The sequence below is a fragment of the Thunnus albacares genome, chromosome 23 (genome assembly GCF_914725855.1).
Source record: "Thunnus albacares chromosome 23, fThuAlb1.1, whole genome shotgun sequence".
NCBI classification, from domain to species: Eukaryota; Metazoa; Chordata; class Actinopteri; order Scombriformes; family Scombridae; genus Thunnus; species Thunnus albacares.
Window position 1 is genome coordinate 12270385 of NC_058128.1, and position 20955 is coordinate 12291339.

The window sequence follows — 20955 nt, forward strand, 5'->3', positions numbered from 1 at the left end:
GCAGAGAAACTATTCAACTTGCCATGTAGATTTTATGATTTTTTCCCATGTTTAGGGTTCATTTTCAGTTACACTGGAGCCCTGCAGCAGTTAGGAATCATTATAAAATGGCTCCAAAATATGGAACCAACAGAGCACAAACCAAACTATAGTCTGGAGCGGTAACTTTTAAGTTGAAAAGCACCAATGTCTCTAACTGGGGTATTTCTTTTTCCCTGTGGGAGCTGAAAAGGGGAACAGAACAGCATTTATACAGTAATTTCCAAATAATGACTCCCCCGGCTATAGCATGGTTGGAACTTGTACTTCAGAAAGCTTGCAAGAGATTTTATGTTTCCCATATGTGTGGGAAGGCCTACTGATGTGTACAGGACCTGATATGGTTAGGGCTGCAACTAATGGCTACATTCATAATTGATGTGATGATTATGAATCGATGAATCTTTTAGTCTATAAAACATCAGAAAATAGTGGAAAACGCCTTTCAGCACAATGTGACATCTTCTTATTGCTTGACTTGTCCGACCAACAGTGTAAAACCAAAAGATACTCAGTTTACAATGATATAAAACTGAAAAAAAGAAGAAAATTCTCACATTGGAGAAGGTAGAGCCAGAGAATGGATGGTATTTTTCCTTGAAAAGATGACCTAAACGATTCATTGATTCTCAAAATAGTGTCTGATTCGTTTTCTTTCAGTCGAATCAATTTCTTTCAATAGTTTCAGCTCCAGACAAGTACTGAATCATATTAATCTCTGTCTGTTAATATACTGTATACAGTACATGTGCACATTCACACAGTGTAGTATACTAATAAATGCATCAAATTCCACTAACTATTGAGACAGCAACATACACACGCACTTCGCACGAACATACACGCCCTTCTCCAGATGCAGGGTGAGTAGCTACATTCCACCAAGTCTATTCAGGAGTGCACACACACACACACACACACACACACACACACACACACACACACTGTCACACACCGCCATCACCACAAGAAAACAGACCAACATTGTTTAGATAAGTGAACGTACAGATAGATGCTGATCGTTCCTCTCCATCTATAAATAGACACTCCTAGCAACCAGCACCAAAGGAACGGCATGTTAACTTGATCCTCTAAAGCAGAAATGATGCGGAGAGGACGAGAGAAACACAAGCACAGACAGACTCCAGGCAATGTTTGCGGCAATATATGGGTAATGGAATCAATATTAGGCAGTGAACTTTAGGTTATTTAATTTTTTTTGGATGAAATTCGACAAATCAGATCAAAAGCAAAACAAAGAGGCCGGTTCTGAGGTAAAATAATGTAGATAAAGAAAAAACACCCAGAAACACAGGCAGACAAACAACTTTGTCTTCAAGCCCCCCTCCACCCAAAAATGTCTTATTGTTAGTTCACTTAGATGTTTGACCTTCACTGTGGAGAGTGATGTATGTGTAGAGTTTGACACAGAAGGCTGTTTTCAAGTTTATCTGCTGAAGGTTTCTTTGTGCCCACTTTAGAGTAAATCTGAGTTTAAGGCATTAATGTATGATCATGAATTTGTGACATCTCAACTAGCTTTGAAGCTAATCATGGGACAATATGCAACAACTCAAGTGTTCATGAAATGTGGATATACAGGGAGACAGTAGGAGACATCTTGTGTCTAGCAGTTTAACTTCTGAAATGGACAATATTTGTATATTCATAGACGACGTATTTTTGCCTCTAAGTGGGTATGCAACTGAAATTCATGTGTGTTTTTTTACGTCTCACTTCTCTTGCCTGTCCTCGCCATTTAGTGTCAGCACCTCACAACACGGTAAAAATAAACAACGACAACGATGGGGGTCAATGGAGAGATGAGGAAGTTTCAAATTAGCTGGACATTTATGGAGAAGCTTCTGAACAAGTCAAACTGAAAAGAACTTATCATAACCAAACCTTTTTTTTTTTTTTTTTTAGAAAAACTGTTGTTATTATTGTGCATGTTACCTTACATTGCACTTAAATCTGTGCATGCATGGCAGTTTAGGACCTCAACGGTGTTCACACCAGAGCCAGATAGGCTACATGTCATGAATGTTAACCATCAACACAAAGAGATCAGATCTGAAAAAAAAAAAATCTGAATTGAGAATTAAGGCTTGTAATTTGAACATAACTATAGATCTGGATTTTTCATTAAGGGAGAATGGGTAGATTTTTGTATGTTTTAATAATTTCCAACAAGGTAACCAAAGTGGAAAAAAGCGTATTACAAAAAAATGCAATAATACAAATTACTGTATGTCTTAAAACATCGTCTGCCAAAATGACTTGTATGGCTGTTGGAAGTTGAAGATATGAGCTTTGTTTAAGGTCTGGTTATGTTTTGGCAACAAAACTACTTAGTGAAGGTTAAACATTAACTACATGGTTAAAATAAACCAGTGTAGCCTGTTGGTAGGAGGTGGGATGTTAACAGCAGTCGCCACACTGGTCCCCTCACTTGTAGGTTTTGTGGTGGTATAACAATGACACCCTATTTGTGCCTTTGCTACTGAAAGAGGACAGTCATATTCACACAACCACAGCCAGAGGTCCCTTGTCAGGAAAACACAAACATATGTCATTTTAAGTATTTCAGCAAATTACCAGTGTTGTTTGTATAACAAGAAAGATACATAAAGATAAGATGTTGAGAGGTGGAGCTATGTGTGTGTGTGTGTGTTGTGATGGGGTCCATTACCTTCTAAAGGGTGATTAATTGACTTAAAGGTGTTCACTGCACATGCCTACTGCAGAGCCAGAAGCTAATTCGTCTAACAGTGAACTGCCTGTCACCTACCGCTGGTACACACACCTCGTTGCACACAAATGAATGACTGTGAACAACCATGAGTTCACACGTTCACAAATGATGCACAAACATGGGTGACGCTATTCAAACGTATACACACTATATAGAAAATCAAACAGACTTGAATGTACACACACACACACACACACACACACACACACACACAGTATCACACCAACATTATCTCAGACCTCAATCACTATGAATCCTATTAAGCTTCATTATTGCTTAGGGGGTTTGGCGTCAGACGTGTTTCTCTTGATCAATCAGTGTCTAATCAGGTGTATTGATTAGCTAATTGCTTGGTTATGACAATGTTATTCTGTCAATCTGAAAGCATCCATATTGATCTGATTAGAGGGATGGATGAAGGGAGAGCAGGAGGAAGAAAATGACTGAGGGGGAAAACAAGGGGAGAGGAAACAGAGAAATAGACACAGAGTAGAAAAGATAAAGCTGCCAGAAGGGAGTGAACACAAGTTTTTCACACTTCATATTATACTTCATGAAAATTCAATTTATTTATTTTTTTAGCAGTGTTGTTTCTGTGCTGAACTACCTAAAGTGTTGCATATATTTTGTTCCTGAGAGAAGAGACTTTCTCACACTTTGGTTCCTACCCATCTTTCCTCTGTAACCAAGGACAGATGAGGAGCATCACTACGGATACCATATCCATGACAACCTCTCCCGCTGCTATTATTGGGCATGTCGTCAAGGAGACAGAGCGGCACATTATGGGATGCAGACAGAAATAGAAGTCATGTACTGGAAGCAATACAACAGATCTCTGGTATTACATAAGAAAGACTTGTGCAAATCTAATGAGGGGGTGCCATTGATTCTAAAACTCACACATAGGTTCAGGGGTAATTATATAGAGCATCATCGAGTCCTTGATGCAGCTGTTTTGAGTACATGTTGATACTTTGAGAAAAGATACAACTTTGTTTATTTGAAAATGATAAAAACTGGAAAAAGGGAAGAAATAAAAACTTTGTGGGCAGGCAAACAAAACCACAAGGGGCAATATATCACCTGAAAGGACAAAAAGAAAAGAAATGGCAAAAATACAAGGAGGAGGATGACAAAACAATGTGAAGTTACAACGTTACAACAAGGGGTTAAGGATGAGCTGAATAAAAACAAGTTCAAAAGCCTCCAGAGGTTCAAGCTCACATTATATTTAATGAGAGGGTTACCTCACAGTTTTTAAGCACTGAAAGGCAAAGGTGACACTGTAATAAATAACTTAAAATCTCGTATAATAGTGAAAGGATGGTGGTCACATTATTGGCAGGGTTTCCTACTGGTTAAACAGTAAGAAGAAGGTTGCAGGTTCACACTCAGCAAATGTCCATGATTGTTAGTGTCTTTGACCAAAACAGTGTAATCTGCTCTGAGTAAAATGTTAATGTAATGAGAATGCACTTACAGTCAGAAGTGTGATTGAGACTGTGGCAAATCAACAAATGGGAGGTAATATGGAGTGTAGCAGTCTTGGTTTAATTTCTCTCTTGCAAATACACTGAGTTAACTGAATAAGGTCAATTGTCAAAGTGAGTTTTCAGTTTGACTCCTTTAATGGAAATAAATATATGTCCAGTACCAGTCCAAATTTTGGACTGGTTTCTCACTTTCTCATTCACATGGATGGGAAGTACTGTATATAAATGGAAAACATACTTAAATATTTACATTAAGCTGAGAGACACCAGAGCTGTCTACATAGAAGTAGACAGCTGCCACAGTATATTGAGTAACTGGATTTTGAGTGGAGCGTAATCCACTTGAGACAGCTGCTACAAAGTAGTAATGAGGTATTTTTAAAACCATTGGAAAATATTTTTTTTGTTTTGCACTTAATGATTAAATGTCAGCGTACAACATTAGATCACACACTTGACAACAACTGAGCTAAACCAGCTGATGCCACACACACAGTGCAAATGGCCTATTAATCAGCCTGACAGTTGTGCTACATTTCCCCTGCTACCCTTACAAAAGACCGCTTGTTTTAACTTGTATACTTGTTAATACCACACACATACACAAAAATGTACAAATAAACACACACACACACACACACACACACACACACACACACACACACACACACACACACACTCAGATACAAGTTAAACCATATACTTAAGCCTCTGATCCATCTGCACACTGCTTCCTGTCTGTCACAAGGTTATAAAACTAATTGACCACAGCTGTGGTGGTGGTGAGTAGGTTTGGTTGTGTGTGTTTGTGTGTGTGTGTGTGTGTGTGTGCATGTTCTAACTTTCATTAACTGTAGGGTCCAAAATAACACAAGAATAGAAGACCTGAAAATAGGTTCATTTATGAGGCCAAACTCTCAATGCAAGTGCGTACGTGTCTGCAAGCCATTGCCTCATGCTATACACATATACAATTTCAAAATGGCTAAGCGGGCAGCATTAAAATTCTCCCCACAGTGTTGACAGACACTGAGAGACAGACTTGTTACTACTATCTAGTCTAGACTATCCCGCCTGTCTTCGAGTTGTTACTGGAAGCTAATCAAAAGTGACGAAAAAATAAACAAATTAGAAACTAAGCATTGTTTTTCAAAATTGCGATGAATTATCTTACTTATACTCTATGAGAAAAGTAATTATTTTCACAAAATATTCATTACCTGAAGGCGCACTTTAAATTCAGACTCTCTGAGTCACATTGTATTTACCATTAATTTTCGGGTTCATTCATTAGCTCTCTACTTATAATTTCAATATTTCTGGCATGATTGGAGGGCTGAATAATACAAGTGGAATCTTTTCAAAGATATGAAACCAATGAAGAGCTTAAATAGGTTAAAGAATGGCCTGAATTTTTCATCATTAACTGTAATGTGATCACTGACACCCAATCTGTAAAGCCTTAGATTGGCTCTGTTACAGGAAAAAGGATTGTAATTGCAGTAACACATTAATGTATGTATGCCCTCCTACAGTATTCAGAGAGCTGAAGAGAGGCAGAGAGAGTGGGTGATGGACACAGATTGAGAGGATAAAAACAGCTGTCCTCCTTCAGTCCTATTTACTCTTCCACTGACTCACTGATATACTGTACACTCTGATACTGTATCATTTAAGGAGAAATTAAAGGGTGCATTGAGAGTAAAAGCAAATGTGATTTCTCCAATCAGAGATGAAACCACAAAAAAAAAAAGTCCTTGATAGTCCTTTTGTGCGGTGATGTGACGCCTGACCTTTCGAAAGTTTCTAATAATGGATCCTTTAAATGTTGACATGAGAGCAAGCATATGCGAGCACATACACTACCCAATAATTATACTGCACCATACACGCCGGAGCATTAGTAAAGGTGACAATATCATTCTTAGAAAGTAGGAAAAAAGACAGACAGAGTGGCAGATGTTACATGACCTCAGAGGGATTAGTGTCCTCCTCACACTAATACACTGGCATACATCACACACACACACACACACACACACACACACACACACACACAGATACGCCATTGTATTGGTTTATAGAACCGCAAAGCAACACACTGCTTTACACACACTATCACACCCTGATAAAGCAGCCAGGTTTAGGTAATTAGATAAGAGGTTTGGCAAAGAAGAGTCAGAAAAATGGATTGTTCCTTCAAAACATCTGTTGCTCAAAAAATGTCTTTGTTTTGTAAGATGTATTTATTTTACTTTAAAACATATTAAATTACTGTATAGTACGTTTAGTACATTAGAGCAGATGACATTTTGGCAACCGTAAAATCAATCCTCAATCAAAACAACTCAAGTAAGTCCAACCAAAAGAGCTCACAATTCCTCAATCAAAACAACTTTTTTCTCCTTAGCCAAAATATTCCTGCTGCCAATGGGAAAATGATTCTTTGCCTTTGATCAAATCAACTCACATGGCTTTATTTGATACAACTCAAGAGTCCTGAGTCAAAATAACTCAAACCCTCCATTTTCTGCAGGACTCTAAGTGGATCATAATAATCAATGACTCTGTGGTGTCCAAACAATCATGGAGCAAATGATGCTCAAAGCAGGTATTATTCATATAAAACCCTGTTTATTTTCCTTTCATAGGTCCCACTAAATTTCTTTAGTTTTTCTTGCTCCAATCTTTATGTCATCTAATCTCTTTGTCTTTCACCCTTTTCACTTGATCCTCCCTGTCTCTCACCTCCATCAAGCAGTCACAGCATCACACAGCATCCCCCATTCCTCTCAGATACATGGCAGCAATCACACACACACAGTGAAATTAGCTGGAAATGTGCAAATGGCACGCTGCTCAGTAATGCTAATTAACAGCAAAATCTGCCGATGAAATATTTCATAAATCAACCACTCAACTAAGAACATTTGAGTCAAGATAGCATATCTCCAAAGGAAACTCAGATGCTCAAAAACACACATCCTTCCAAGAAATGGAAAAAAAAAACAACCAACCAGCTTCTAAAATCAATATTCAAATAAAAAACAGTTTAAATATGTGCACTACTCACCAGATTGGAGTTGGTGGCATTCGAGTCATCCTCAGGGAAGGGGATGTAGACGGCTAAGGCCACACAGTTAGCAAAAATGGTCATCAGGATGATGATCTCAAATGGTCTGAGAAGAGGGTTAAGGAAGATACACACCAGAACAGAGAAAAGTACACAAAACAAAACAGCGGTGTACAGACATGTCAACTTCCTAGTGTTTTATAGGTTCCTAATAACCAAGACCTGACATAGAGTAAAGGATAGAGTATATAGGTCCAGGTAGGCTCTATTGCTGTGGGTCTAATATTTGTGTGGGACCCAGCAGACTCACTATCAGCTCATGTGATGCCTTATAATCAATCACTAAAGAAGAGAATCTCAGATAGCTGTAGCTGTTAGACAGTTTTCTAACAGCTACTTCTTTATTTGTCTTTATTTGGCAGCACATCATGCTTTTGGCCAGTGTTCTCTCTCGATTTGGATCTGTTGGGGTCAACCACATTTTTGATTGAGTCTAATTATCCTCCGGTTTACTTCAGACCAAGTCTGACTGTCCTCAGATCCCTTCCTGATTCAGTGTCTTTTTTGAAATATCAACATAACATAAAGACTCTTCATATCAGGCATGTTATCTTTTACAAAGAGGTATTTTTAAACAAGCTAATATACCCTTACATAAGCAGAGGTATATATACACACAGCAGAGTGCACAACCCAGTGTACACAATGAGAGAGATCAAAGCTGTTAAGTTTGCCCTTTTGTTAACAATAAGACATATTGGGTCACTTAGGAGTCTCTTTGTGTGCACATGGGGGCGGTGGGGGGGTAGAGAGACAGTGCATGCCCTAATATGGGTGCAGTGAGGAGCAGGCCTGTCGCGTGGAAGACAGGATGTGGACGGAGAAAAGAGTGAGAGCGAGATGGAATGAGAGAGAGGAGAGACACAGTGGGTTTTTATTTGGAACGGTCCTTGAGAGGGGAGTGACCTCATTATTTTTGGCCTCAGAGAGATAGAGAGAGAGAGAGAGAGAGAGAGAGAGAGAAAGAGATAAAGAGAGATACAAAGTGAGAGAGCGAACTGAGAGTGGAGAGAGAGTGAGTGAGGGAAGGAGAGAATGTGAAGGAGAGATAGAGGAGGTCTGGTTTTCATCAACACAATTACTAACTGCCACTGCTGTCACCTCCACCTCTCTTTGCTCTCCCTCTGCTCTCTCCTTTAATTCATTCTTTCCTTCCTTCCTTCCTTCCTTCCTTCCTTCCTTCCTTCCTTCTTTCCTACAATTCCTTCCCTCTTGGCTGCATGTCAAAACTGTCTTGACTCCAGATCTTGTAGTATAATATAAACAGCACTGCATTGATGAGCTGCAATGTCAGAACATTGAATCCAAAGGACAAACTATAAGTTATTATATACCACAAATGCAGGCTTTTTAAGTTTTAGACCAAGGTTCAATCACTTTCTGCCTTGAATCTTTGGCTTTGCTGGGCATCAAAATGAGCAAGGTTTTGCGAGTGGGAAGCCAGTGAGGGATCATGTCTGTGTTGCTGCACCACTATCACGACTGCTACTAGTTGGCTAGAGTGCATGTGCAGAGGGGGTTGGATATGGGTGTGCATGCAACAAGCAACAAGTAGCTGAGAAAAGGACCAAATTTTGAGAAATAGGGAGGAATACAAAAAAAAATCAATCCATATTTTTAACTGCATTACCCTACATCTATAATGAAACTTTGACAAAAATAAAATATCACAAGATGTTCACAGCGATGGACTGCTCTACGTATCTAAAGCAAATTTCGACTGTAAATTTTCACAGTGCAGTAAAATGAACAGGAGCCAATGGCTGTTTGTAAGGTAAGGTAAATGCATTCCACACTATGCTAGAAAATAGTCTGCTCTAAGTGTACATTGCCAACATTGTTACTTTCAATTGCACAAAAACAATCATTATTTTGTTTGAACAATTTGATCCTACTTGCATACTTGAAATTTACATCAGGAGGCCTTATATGGTAGCTAAAGTACACAAAGATTAACTTCTTAGTAACTCTTGAGTCATGACTTCAGATTTTTATCATCATTACATTTATAAATAGGCACTGTAAGAGTCTGAGTCATTAATATAACAGATAAATTTGTTGAGTGACTCAACCATTTTATAACCTCAATGTGAGAGGAGAACCACATCTGCAATTTACTTCTTACTAGTGTAGTTACCATTCAAAACGTGCCGGTTTGGAATGGGCCGATTGTTTGGCCTCAGGTAGTGCTGCTTCAACACATAGAAAAAGTAATACTGTGGATGTCAGGTGTGAATGAGTATATACACCAACAACATGACAGAAACTAACATTCTATTATTATTCTATTCATGTATGTTAAGTACTGTAATTGTGAATTTTTTCTCATTTCAAGTATAAAATGTGCATCCTAAAATAAAGTGGATTGATCATATTGGGCTCTTCGATCATTTTTTTTTCTGTGGCTTCAATCGGATCATTTTAGTGGGTATGTTTGCTTAAAAGATTTGTGCTTATATGAGACATACTGATTTTGAACTGCCTGTGGGAAGTAGCCTAAGAGTCTGTCCATTCTTGATTAAAAGCTGTGTTTTCGCTATCTACTTTTCTCTTTTTAGAGCACGCCATGTGAAAAACTTTTCTGACTAGCTGTACAGCTCATGCTGGCTGTGCTCATGCTTATAATTTTATTATTATGGAGTACAAAAAATCAGAAACATAAATACATTTTTGGTGGAAACAACTCATACAGGGACTTGAGGGTTTAATGAACACACACACTCAATATTTTCAGTAATTTCTTTGTCATTTGACTATTATGCATGTAATTTAGCCATTTCTAGTTAGGCCCTATGCAATTTCCAAATCATCAAATTTTATCCAAAGTAATAATATCCACTCACACTGATCCATATTCATTTCCTGATTTAGAGAACTGCTCCACTCCAGAGAACGGTCACCACTTCAACACAACGCTCTTTCCTTACTCCTAGACAGCATACCAGGACAACATACAGAGCTGAGCAGCTCGCTCTTCGCTTGTTTGTTCAAAGTTTATTAATATTATATGTATTGCTTGTCCAAACGTGTTTTCGCTGTATACTTCACACTCAGACACCGAAGTAGGCGGCTCGCTGTTCGCTTGTTTGTTCAAAGTTTATTAACATTAAATGTGTCGCATGTCCAAGCATGCCATGTGAAAATACTTTTTTGACTCGCTGTACAGCTTTGATCTCGGGTTGTGCTCATGACATGCAGTCACAGAGCCCTGAGGCCCCGCTGCTGCAGAGCTGAGCGGCTCATTGATCACTTGTTTATTCAAAGTTTATTAATATTGCACGTGTCACATGTCCAAATTGCACCAAATTCAATACACCACTTGCTTGGGTCCCCAGCAATACAGTCACCAAGTGTGAAGTAGATCGGATGAATGGTTCTCGAGATATGCGAAGGACACACATACTTACAGACAGACAGAGTCCTTGCTTTGTAGTTAGATTTATTAAGATTTTTTTTACTTGTCTCCAAGAATATTTTGAAATTACCCAGTACGGTTTCTAGATTGAGTGATCAAACTGTCTGGACAAATAAATAACCAAGTCTCAGTTTAAATAAGAAGTGAACTTTACAGCTTTAACGATCTTGTACTACCTATAATCACACTAGCAATTTTGCTGTGTGTGGCCCCACTAGAAACAGAACTGCAATCCATTTAAGAACCTTAACTACTGTTTCAGGAATAGCCCTGCAGACAGAGAAACACGAAAAAAAACGTATTTATCTTTTTATGGTGGGGCTAGTATTTTGTTTATGTTTGGATTAAGGATTGACCCTTTAACATCATCAGCCACAAGATCATTCAGCTCACTCAGCCTGGGACCAAAATGCATCAAAGTTAATCACTCACCCTTGTAGCGGGGGCTCATTAAAACACACTCCAGACATGCGGGTTCCACAGAAAAACAGCCCTGTGACTCACTCTGGGTTCCTGACCCATAATTTAAAAAACCCTTGAGGTCTGCTTCCATCAACATGATAATAAATCTACTGTCGGCTATACTTTTGAGAGCAAAACAACATTGGATGAAATACAGAAGGCCTGACTAAAGAATCAAACCATGTACCAAGCCTCTTAATAATATACATTCATCAGCATAACAATAGCAAATTATCCATCTTAAATGGCGTGACAGAAAAAAAATATTAGTAGTAAGGATTTGCCTAAAGCTAACTGGGGGGGATCTGACAGATATAAATAACAGAAATAATTAAAAAAAGAATTTAATCAGCAAACAGTTAGCGCAGCAGGTTACACGGCTGACATGATGCAGTATTCACCAGGGAGCTGCTGTCTGAGGCATTTTGGAATTTAACATATACATTCAGGATATTAACAAGATAACTGTAGATGCATACAACAAATTGTCAGACTGTGAGTGCATCCACATACACACTAGGATGCTGTTATTGCCTAAGATACTCCGCATTCAGCAGTTGGCTCATATAAACACCACATGCATTTCACAATAACACAGATAATCTCTCATCTTGACAAACCCAAAGAAGAGACCTGGGACATACTGATATTATCTGAGAGAGCAAGCTCAACACTCTGCTGTGTTATATTGAGAAAATATATCTGTTTTCCTGACTGAGTTGAAAATGCATACAAATAGTGTAACCCCTCATGTGACCTGATGCAATATATAAGCTGTTAGTAAGGAGACTGCAAGCGAGTGTGTGTGTGTGTGCACGTGTATAAATGCACTCGATGACACCTTTTCAAAACTACCACTTAGTGTGATTTCATATTGAGAACATGCTACTTAGATGTACACTTGCACCCGCTCTCTCTTTGTCTCTCACACTGACCTTGCAATGTACAGGTAATGCTTAAATGCTATAATTACACAGCCTGTGAAAGTGCTGTGTGTGTGTGTGTGTGTGTGTGTGTGTGTGTTTCAGTCTTTTATCATTTGTGTTAAGTATGTGTGTGTTCTCCAAGGGTGTTTATGTGAGCGCGTGTTTGCTTGCATGTGTATGTGTGAGCTCAGACAAGCCCCATCGACCTGTTGAGAGCAGTAGCTGTTGTCATGGTAACAGAGAGGGTGGAAGAGAGGAAGATTTCGGATCAGCTATCTCTAGAGACTGAGGTACTCACAGAATACAGGACACACACACAGGCGTACACACACAGGCGAAGCCTATAGAATACAAACAGCACATAATTGCATAACTACAGGAATGCATGCATACAGTACACAAAGGAAACCACATACTAATGTTCAAACACATGCTGCATTCAAACAGGCCATGACTGAAGTTATGAAGGACATCCCAATGTACAACAATTACAGAAAGATTGGCAGATTGATGGGGGTTTTTCAAGATGAGTGAAGGACAAAATTTACTATAATTTTGCCACTGTTTTGCTCCTTCCTGCTCCTTCCGGCTCAGATTCAATCATGTTTACCTTTTTCGCTCTTTCTTGTCTCTCATTCTCCCTAAGAGCTTTCTCTCTCTCCCTCTCCTCAGAGCTATTTAAATGAGTGATGGAGAATTGTGGGAAATGATGTGAATGCTCATCAGTCTTTGGGTAAGATTGTTCCAATGACCCTGTGGGTTTATACATCCCCCCCCCATTAATTTTCTTTTCTTTTTCAACATCAGCACAGCTTGACAGTTCAGTTTAAGGTGCACTTTTGACATCATGACTTTTGATAATTGATACAAATAAACATGACGATCAGCAGGGAGATTGCACGTATTCACCCCTTTACAGCGTGGAGGGAGATTGCAAACTCACTTGAAAAGGCAGAGTTGTTCCCATGGGAAAAAATAGTTTTTAAGAAAACATGTCCATCATGTGTGTGTAATGAAAAATTGCACATTGTTGTGAACGCAAGAGCCTGCTGTTTGCAAAGGCTGCAGGACCAAAGAGTCGAAATTCAATAAGAAAAATGTTGTTAATAGTTACAATGCTACTTGTGCGTTGACGTAACTGTTTCTGCATTTTTGTGTGTGTTTTGTTAGGGATAAGGATTGTGATATTGTGTATTTTTGTTATTTTCAACAAATCCATGAAAAGACCAAAACCAACAATGTGTATGTCAGTCTCTTAATACTCCGGATCTTCCACTCCCTGTTTGTGGTACTCAGCCAGTCCAATGGACTTTGGGCTGAGTTGGGGCACTGTGGTTTTTGGCAAACTTTACTCAAACAGGAGTAAATAGTGTATTTGTTAAGGAATTTTCTGTGCTGGATAAAAACACATTTGCTGCACTAGCAAGTGTTTATGACATACATATAAAATATATGAAATAAACTATGGTGCTCATCGGGGGCATTGGCTGGACTGTTAACCATCAGGGGCTGAGCCCAGATTCTTTTCCATCAAAAAACTTTTAAAGACGTACTTCTAAACAGACTGTCTCCATGAATTTTTTTTTCTTGCATGTCAGGGATACACATTGCTTATAAAAAGGGGAAAACTGGAGCAGGAAGGAGGGTTTTGAATTTGATTTATCATATAATCTGCACATGAATATTCCAGTCACTTGGATGTCTCAAAGTTTTGTTTTATGGAAGCTGTGGTAACTTAACTGTCAGTGTATGACATGATCAGAGAATCATAAAACTTGCCTTGGGTATTATCACTGTTTGTAGGATTACCAGACCAATAAAATATAAAACGTTTTGGCTATCTAACACGAGACTAGGCTAATTTGGTGTCACTAGCCAAAGGGAGGCACAACTAAGCTACCTTTGCTAATGGTTTAGCTGGCTACAGTGCAATGCAAAGTATGCTAGCTGTATTTAACTTATGCTCTGCTCATATCATGTTCACCTTGGAACTCGAGAAGATGTTTTGTCACTGCTTCAGCTTAAAACCTTCATATATCCATTTTTTTCCTCACACTGACTGATTGTGTGAGCTAGCATTTGGCATAGTAACCCCATCAATTGAAGAATTGACAGAGACCTGTCAGCCAAAAGGATATGAACATTTCCACATATTTTCCTGTAAACCCTCTCTGATTGGTCTTGCCTAATTTCTGTTCACTGATGATACAAAACACTTCTGTCTTCTTTATTGACAAACCGCTTAAAGTGGAGAATTATTCGGGGCTAAAGGAAAAAATCTTTGGGGTTACAGCTCCGAATGCCCAGGCCAGGCAACGCCCATGGTGCCCATGTTCATGGTAATGAAGAAACATATCATCCAGTTCAACAGTGTTGCTCATTGACTGTTTTAAGTTTTTGAACAATAGCAGCCTGTAGCAGAGAGGATTAAACTATATCAGGCCTTGTCTACACAGACAATACTTGTTTGTTAGATCAAATCATCAATGGTTTTGATGATTTCATGGAATTTGTTGGCAATAAAAAAAATATAGAACATCAGCAGACTTATCTTTTGAGTTGGCTAAGAGAAAAAATGTGGCTTTGCAGGTATTTCTGATTCTATGTACATTTAGAGGTCAGTTTTTGGCTTAAAAAAATGTATGAAAGCTCACACTATGCATGTGGGAGAGACCGACAGTATGTGTTGTGTACAATTATAACGAACAGTATTTTTCTATGGTCCCTCATTATAGCCCACAATGTTATCAACTGTGATTTATTCTAAGCCGATCACTTCCAAATGCAAATCTTTACACACACCTCTACTTCACTGTCTCTTCCCTCACCAATTCGCCTTTCGCTTCTCTCCTCTCCTCCCTAATGAGCCCCCTATCCTCTCTGCCTCCCTCCCTCCTTCCCTTACTCATTATTTGCCCTCCCCCTGCTGTGTCATTTTTCTTGTTTACCTTTCCCATTCTCCCCTTGATCGCTCTCTCCCTCCCTCCTCAGCTACTCCACTCCATCATCTCTCCTGTCGACATCCATGTCCTGCCCACATCCCTGCCCTTCTCATTTCCCCGACCCCTCCTCTTCCTCTCCTTTTCCCTCTCTGGACTATGTGTGACTGAGTCGATGCTCATGTGGACCCCTCTCCTATTATAGATCACTTTGACTGTGACACTGACCATTTCTGTCTCTCTCTCCCTTTCTCTCTCTCTATCTCGCCCTGAGGGAACCCAAGTCATTATGTTCTGCAGCTTAAAAAAGAGGGGGGAAAAAAGTCCAGAGAAGAGGATGGGTAGAAAGGAAGGACGGGTGGAGGAACAGCAGGAATAAAGGGATTTGGACAGTCATAAGGGGGGAGAGGGATAATAAATGAAGGGAGTGTTGTGGAGATGGAGGATGGATGGAACATAGAAGGAATAGAGGCATGGATGGACCTGGGGGAGAGAGGATGAACGCGGTTGGAGCTGGGGGAGGAAGATATGCTGGGGAGAGGTGTGACGGAGGGGTGAAAATGACATAATTTATTTTATCCTCCTGTGAGGACACACAAAAAAAAGAATGTAAGATGAAAGAGAGAAAAGAGTAAAAGAAAAAGAAGGAGGAAGGGGAGGAGGGATTACAATGAGTGAGTGGAGAGGATAGAATCACACATATTGAAGCCAGAGGACAGAGAGATTGATTAAGAAAGAGAAGAGGAGAAGGGATGGAAGAGAGAGAGAGAGGCACAAGGGAGTCATTCCTCAAAGTAACTCTGTTTAAAGGAGCAGGTAAACCTTATGGTGTCTTCAGACACTCATATGAGTTTCACTGCTGGATTATTTGTGTTTATTCGCCCCAAACAGCCAAAATACATTACTGTACATTAGCTGTAAGCCAGCTAGCAACAGACTGTGTCTGAGGGAGTGTCCCTCTGTGTTTGTGTTCAGTTCAGCCTCTGACTGAACTCAGACCTCACCAGAAATTCCAGTTTTTTCCGATATTTCCCTCCAGTCTCTCTCTGTTTTCCCCCTCTCCTCTTCTCTCTGTATGTTGATGAAGTACCTTCATTAAGCCCTGCGATACGTGCAGATTTTTAGCCCAAGTTGAAACATTTTCAACTCACCCACATGCATATTTGCGTCAATTCGCATCTTTGCATGGACCCTGTATGTAATCGCCCTGTGCGAAAAATTCACTTTACGTTCTGTCTCAACACAACTTTAGAGGTAAACCTTTTGCATTTTTTACATTATTCATCTTTGAATGGTGGTCATTCTCACTCGCATTAAGACAGAACATGTGAAAGACGAAAATTTGTTTTGAAGAAAGGAGCTTTTTCGTTTGCCTGATTTATCCCTATCCCTATCTTGTAAGTTCAAAATGAGGACAACATGTACCGCAAGAACTTAAGAGGACAGATCCTTCTGAACATGTATCCTTCAGGCTATCCAACAAAATTAATTAAGAATGTCATCTGTTTAACCTTTATAAACATGACACTTTCTTGAAAGTGTTGAATGCAATTCCAAATTGCAAGCAGTATAAAAACAAACCTGCACTCATGGTTAGTTAAAGGATACTTCCATTCTACGATGCTGATGCAGGCCCTGCGGATGGGGTTCTTGAGCGTGAGGCAGAGAAGGGCTCGCGGCGGCCTCGTGGCTGTTGTTGTGGTCTGTTTCTTGGGCTTGGAGCTGTAGTGTTGTCTCTTCCTTTGCGTGGAGCTTGCTGTGGAGATGGGCCCGCCTCCCAATCCAAGCCCCGCCCCTCCACCCGATGCAGCGTTGCCCATCATCTTCGCCTGCCGCGCGGCGTCAATGGCTGCTTGCCAGCTCAGGGCCGCTCCCGGCGTGGGGATGTGCTCCGGGGCAAGGCCAACCACGCCCACCCCGTGATTGACCCCGCCCCCTCCTCCACCATGGTCTCCGTGGCTACCTCCGCCACTGTGCTCGTTGGTCAGGCCGGGGGGAGGAGGGCGAGGAAGGGGGGGAGGGGGAGAGTAGTCGGAGCCTGAAGTGGAGAGATAAAGAAGAGGAAGAGGGGAAAGAAAGTTAGCAAACAACACAAGTCAGTAAACCTTCAAATCACTTTGCTTTAACAACACACTTGTTTTCTTGAAGTTTATACAGCGTTTCAATTTGATACAGTTTGGTTGTTTACTTTGGAGACCTCAAGAGTGTTGGAATTGTTGACATATCCGTTAGTGAACCCTGCATATTTTTCAGTCACTGAAGGGTCACTCCGTAGAACAGACCGATGACTCATATACTACCATCTGTTAAGCAAGTACAACAGAGCTAACTGAACACTGTTTAGTTCCTGAGCATATCGCTGTCCATTCAACATGAGCACAACACAACAGACCAGCAATTTACCTGCTGGATTAATGCTTATTCTTTGTGCTCCCGTCTCCTTATCATTGTTATATATTTAATACACAATGGTATGGGATTAGTTTTTCTATGATTTAATCTTTCACAGAAAATATGCAGATTTTCCAAGATCGTTTGTTCTTATCAAATTTAAAAAATATTTTTTACATATTGTCATATGTTCCTATGTCATTGATCCTAGTCTAAAATCCAAAGCATAAAGAAATCACTTGCAGTTTAAACAGCCCTACAACTTTTAGAAGAACACAAAACACTGCCTTTGTGTCGTTGTTAACATCTTTATGGAAAAAGACATTTAGAAATGTCTCTAGTTTCGCCACCCCGGGACTCAACCCAACCACCCGACCGCCCGCCCAGGCACCGCCCCTCCAAAGCTGTAAACCTAGGGGAAACACTGTGTAATAATGACTCTATTTTTCAAAGACTAAAGATTCAGTCAGCGGGGTAAAATGCAGAGTCTACTCAAGTCTGCACAAGTAAGACTACAAGACTGCAGGCAACCAATGCAGTGAAATAAAAGAAAAGAGGAATCTTAGAGAGAAATAAAAGACAGAATTACAATAATCTCAGTGAGATTACATAGTTGTATCAGCCAGACAAATTGTAGGAATAAGACTAAGTGAGAAAAAGTAAAAGAGAGCGGATTATCCATACTGTATGCTTAGCCAGATTAAAGACAGTTATAATATCCTCTCAGCTTCCCCCCCCCCCCACTCTGACATCTGAACAAGGATTCTACAAACGCTCTCACCCTGCAGCAGATTACACGCTCTGTGAATGTGCCATTTTCTGGTTTAAGACAATGCACGTTAGTGTTACGTTTGTGTCAACAGAAATTGTTATTAACACGAAAACAAATCATGCAAATACACATGAAATTTTAAATGTTCCTGAGAATAGAGAATAACGGCATTGCTTCATGGGAAACTACAGTATATCAGTTACTGATAATACCAAAACAGTTCAACAAAACAGACACAGGTTTTGTTTTTGAGTAATAACATAATAAAATCAAAATCTTAAAGTTTCTTGTTGACACTTTTGCTTGAAAAACACAATTGTTTGAGGACAGAACCACTTGTGTTCACGTATTTAGCCTAATGTATATAGCTACCAGTTACAAAATATGCCATTCGCTGAATACAGTACAATATGTTACAGTGCCATAAATTCATATATTTTGTTTAGCACATGTGGAAATAGAAATACTCATCTTGGCAGTGACAGATCTATGCCTTCAGTATTTTCATTAGCACTTGGAGTAACATCAATATGCTGATTTCGAATGAAATCATGTTTGACCAAATGTAATTCCTAATGTCAAATTCACAAATCCCATAAAGTGCAAAGCCACTTTTCAGAAAATACAAAACTTCAAGAACCCCTGTAAAGTTAATCCAACCCTCGCTGTTACAACAGAGATAAGGAGAAGAGAGAGAGAAAGAGGAGAAAGTGAGAAAGAGATGAGCAGGGGTTAGAGAGAGGAGGCAAGATAGACTTATCCCGTATGCTTAGTACGATTACAGGGCGGTTACAATATCCGCTAAAATCCCATTCCTCTCACTTCAGAGCTATAAGTTTCTACATATGCACTCCCACTGGATGATGGCAGGATCATTACAGGAACATTACATCAGATCCTGTGCGTATCACACACACACACACACACATACACACACACACAACGCAGAGGCATCTAACTTCAAATGTTGATTGCCTATAGTCATGTCAAGACTACGATGTGAAATGTATCATACCAAAAGTATTGTGTGACTCAACAGACACAAATATACTGCAGTAAGAGGCTCACAGCATGTGTGTAATATGTCACACCAACCTCTAGCCTTTGACCTCTATCCTTCCCTCTCTTCATTTCACTCACTGCCATCTGACTGGTAAAACACACCTTCCAACTTTGCTGATCATTTCCATAAAGCACAGCACCAAAATGGATGATACTCTGCTAAATCATGTTTTATTTATGTGTATGTACAATATTTATCCATGAGGATTACTTCAAGTCACATACACCAGGAAACTAACAAAATTAAATATACAGTGGGATAAGGATAAGAATACTTTGTCAGTGAATCCATGTGTCTACAAGCATTTAACTTTTTCAAATAAAACTTAATATACGTCTGTAATATTAAAAGTAGCCTAACTGTCCTCAATGCAGTAGAATGGCTTCTTTCACTATTGTATTCTTAAACATTAATTATTTTAGTATTAATATTATTATCAGTGTGATGAGCATTTTCATATATTGTAGCTGGTCAAAGTGGAGCTAATTAGTGTTAATTTTAACAACTTTCTAAAACGTTGGGTGGGGCTAACTTAAAGAAATGCATCATATGTTTTGGACAGAATTTCAATTATAAAAAGTAACCAGTTGATACAGATTTCAAATCATGTAGTGGAGTAATAGAGTATAAAATTTGTCACCAAAATGTAGTTAAGGTATAAGCATAAAGTAGCAAGACACTAAGTAAGACAGCCTAGCATTGGATTTAGCCTACTAATGAGCAGCTAGCTTAGCACCCCTTTATCGCATGTAGCACTGCAGGCTTGTTACAGCAAACACAACTTACTAGCCAGCTAACAATACTTAAAATGTCAAAAAGACAATTTTGAGGTTACCAGAAGATGTTTTCCTCAACTTTTGGTGTAAGTTAGTGGCTAGCAGCTGCCTCTCCGCGCCAAGCTAACCGTCACGAGCTGCTCCTCCTGAGCTAGCTAGCTAATGTTAAATGAAAGTCAATCTTTCTTACCAACTTCCTACGATAACACAACAGAGTCGCTCTGATGTAATTATTGATTTCTCAATTGTAATACCTTACTTTACTTGCCACTGCAAAAGCTAGTCACAAACCAGTCCCAAAACTAATATTATTGAGGTACTTTATGGGCTACAAGTGAGTAACATCCTCTGACATAGAAACCTGCTGGCTGCTAATGTGATCAGGCTCTCATTTTCATCAAATAGCCTTTTAATACTTATATTTTATTATACTTATATAATAATAAGTATTATTATATTTAATGCTTATATTTTTTGTTTTATGCCTGATTCTTGATACTGTTTTAATACTCAGCATGTAGGAATTTTATGTTATGACTCGTTTTATTGATATTGCTGTTTGCTGGTTTTATTCCTGTGATTTGGGGGTTTTTTTTCCTCTGTTTTATGTCAAGCACTTAGTAATATTTGCTCAGAAAAGTGCTACATAAATACACTTTATTATTATCAGTACAACTGGAATACCCTAAAGGTAGTCTTAAAACAAATGCACTAACTAAACAACAACACAAGACACATCTGCAAATATTTAGGAGTAGCGTGTCTTGAATAAAGCGATAGCCCAGTGC

The 20955-nt window shown here is 39.3% G+C and overlaps 1 protein-coding gene across 2 annotated transcripts in view; it reads right to left on the bottom strand.

Moving 5' to 3' along the window:
• Positions 1-17201, bottom strand: part of cacna1c (calcium channel, voltage-dependent, L type, alpha 1C subunit) — a 150782-nt gene extending 133581 nt beyond the window's left edge. Inside the window, exons 1-2 of one of the 2 annotated variants that reach the window (XM_044342945.1) lie at positions 16774-17201; positions 7364-7469 (exon numbers count right to left, since the gene is read on the bottom strand). In XM_044342945.1, the coding sequence (XP_044198880.1) occupies positions 7364-7469; positions 16774-16988 (321 nt within the window). In that variant the 5' untranslated portion in view covers positions 16989-17201. The remainder of the gene's footprint in view (positions 1-7363; positions 7470-16773) is intronic. The other variant, XM_044342944.1, reaches the window with a different exon arrangement.
• Between the last annotated feature and the right edge of the window lie 3754 nt (positions 17202-20955).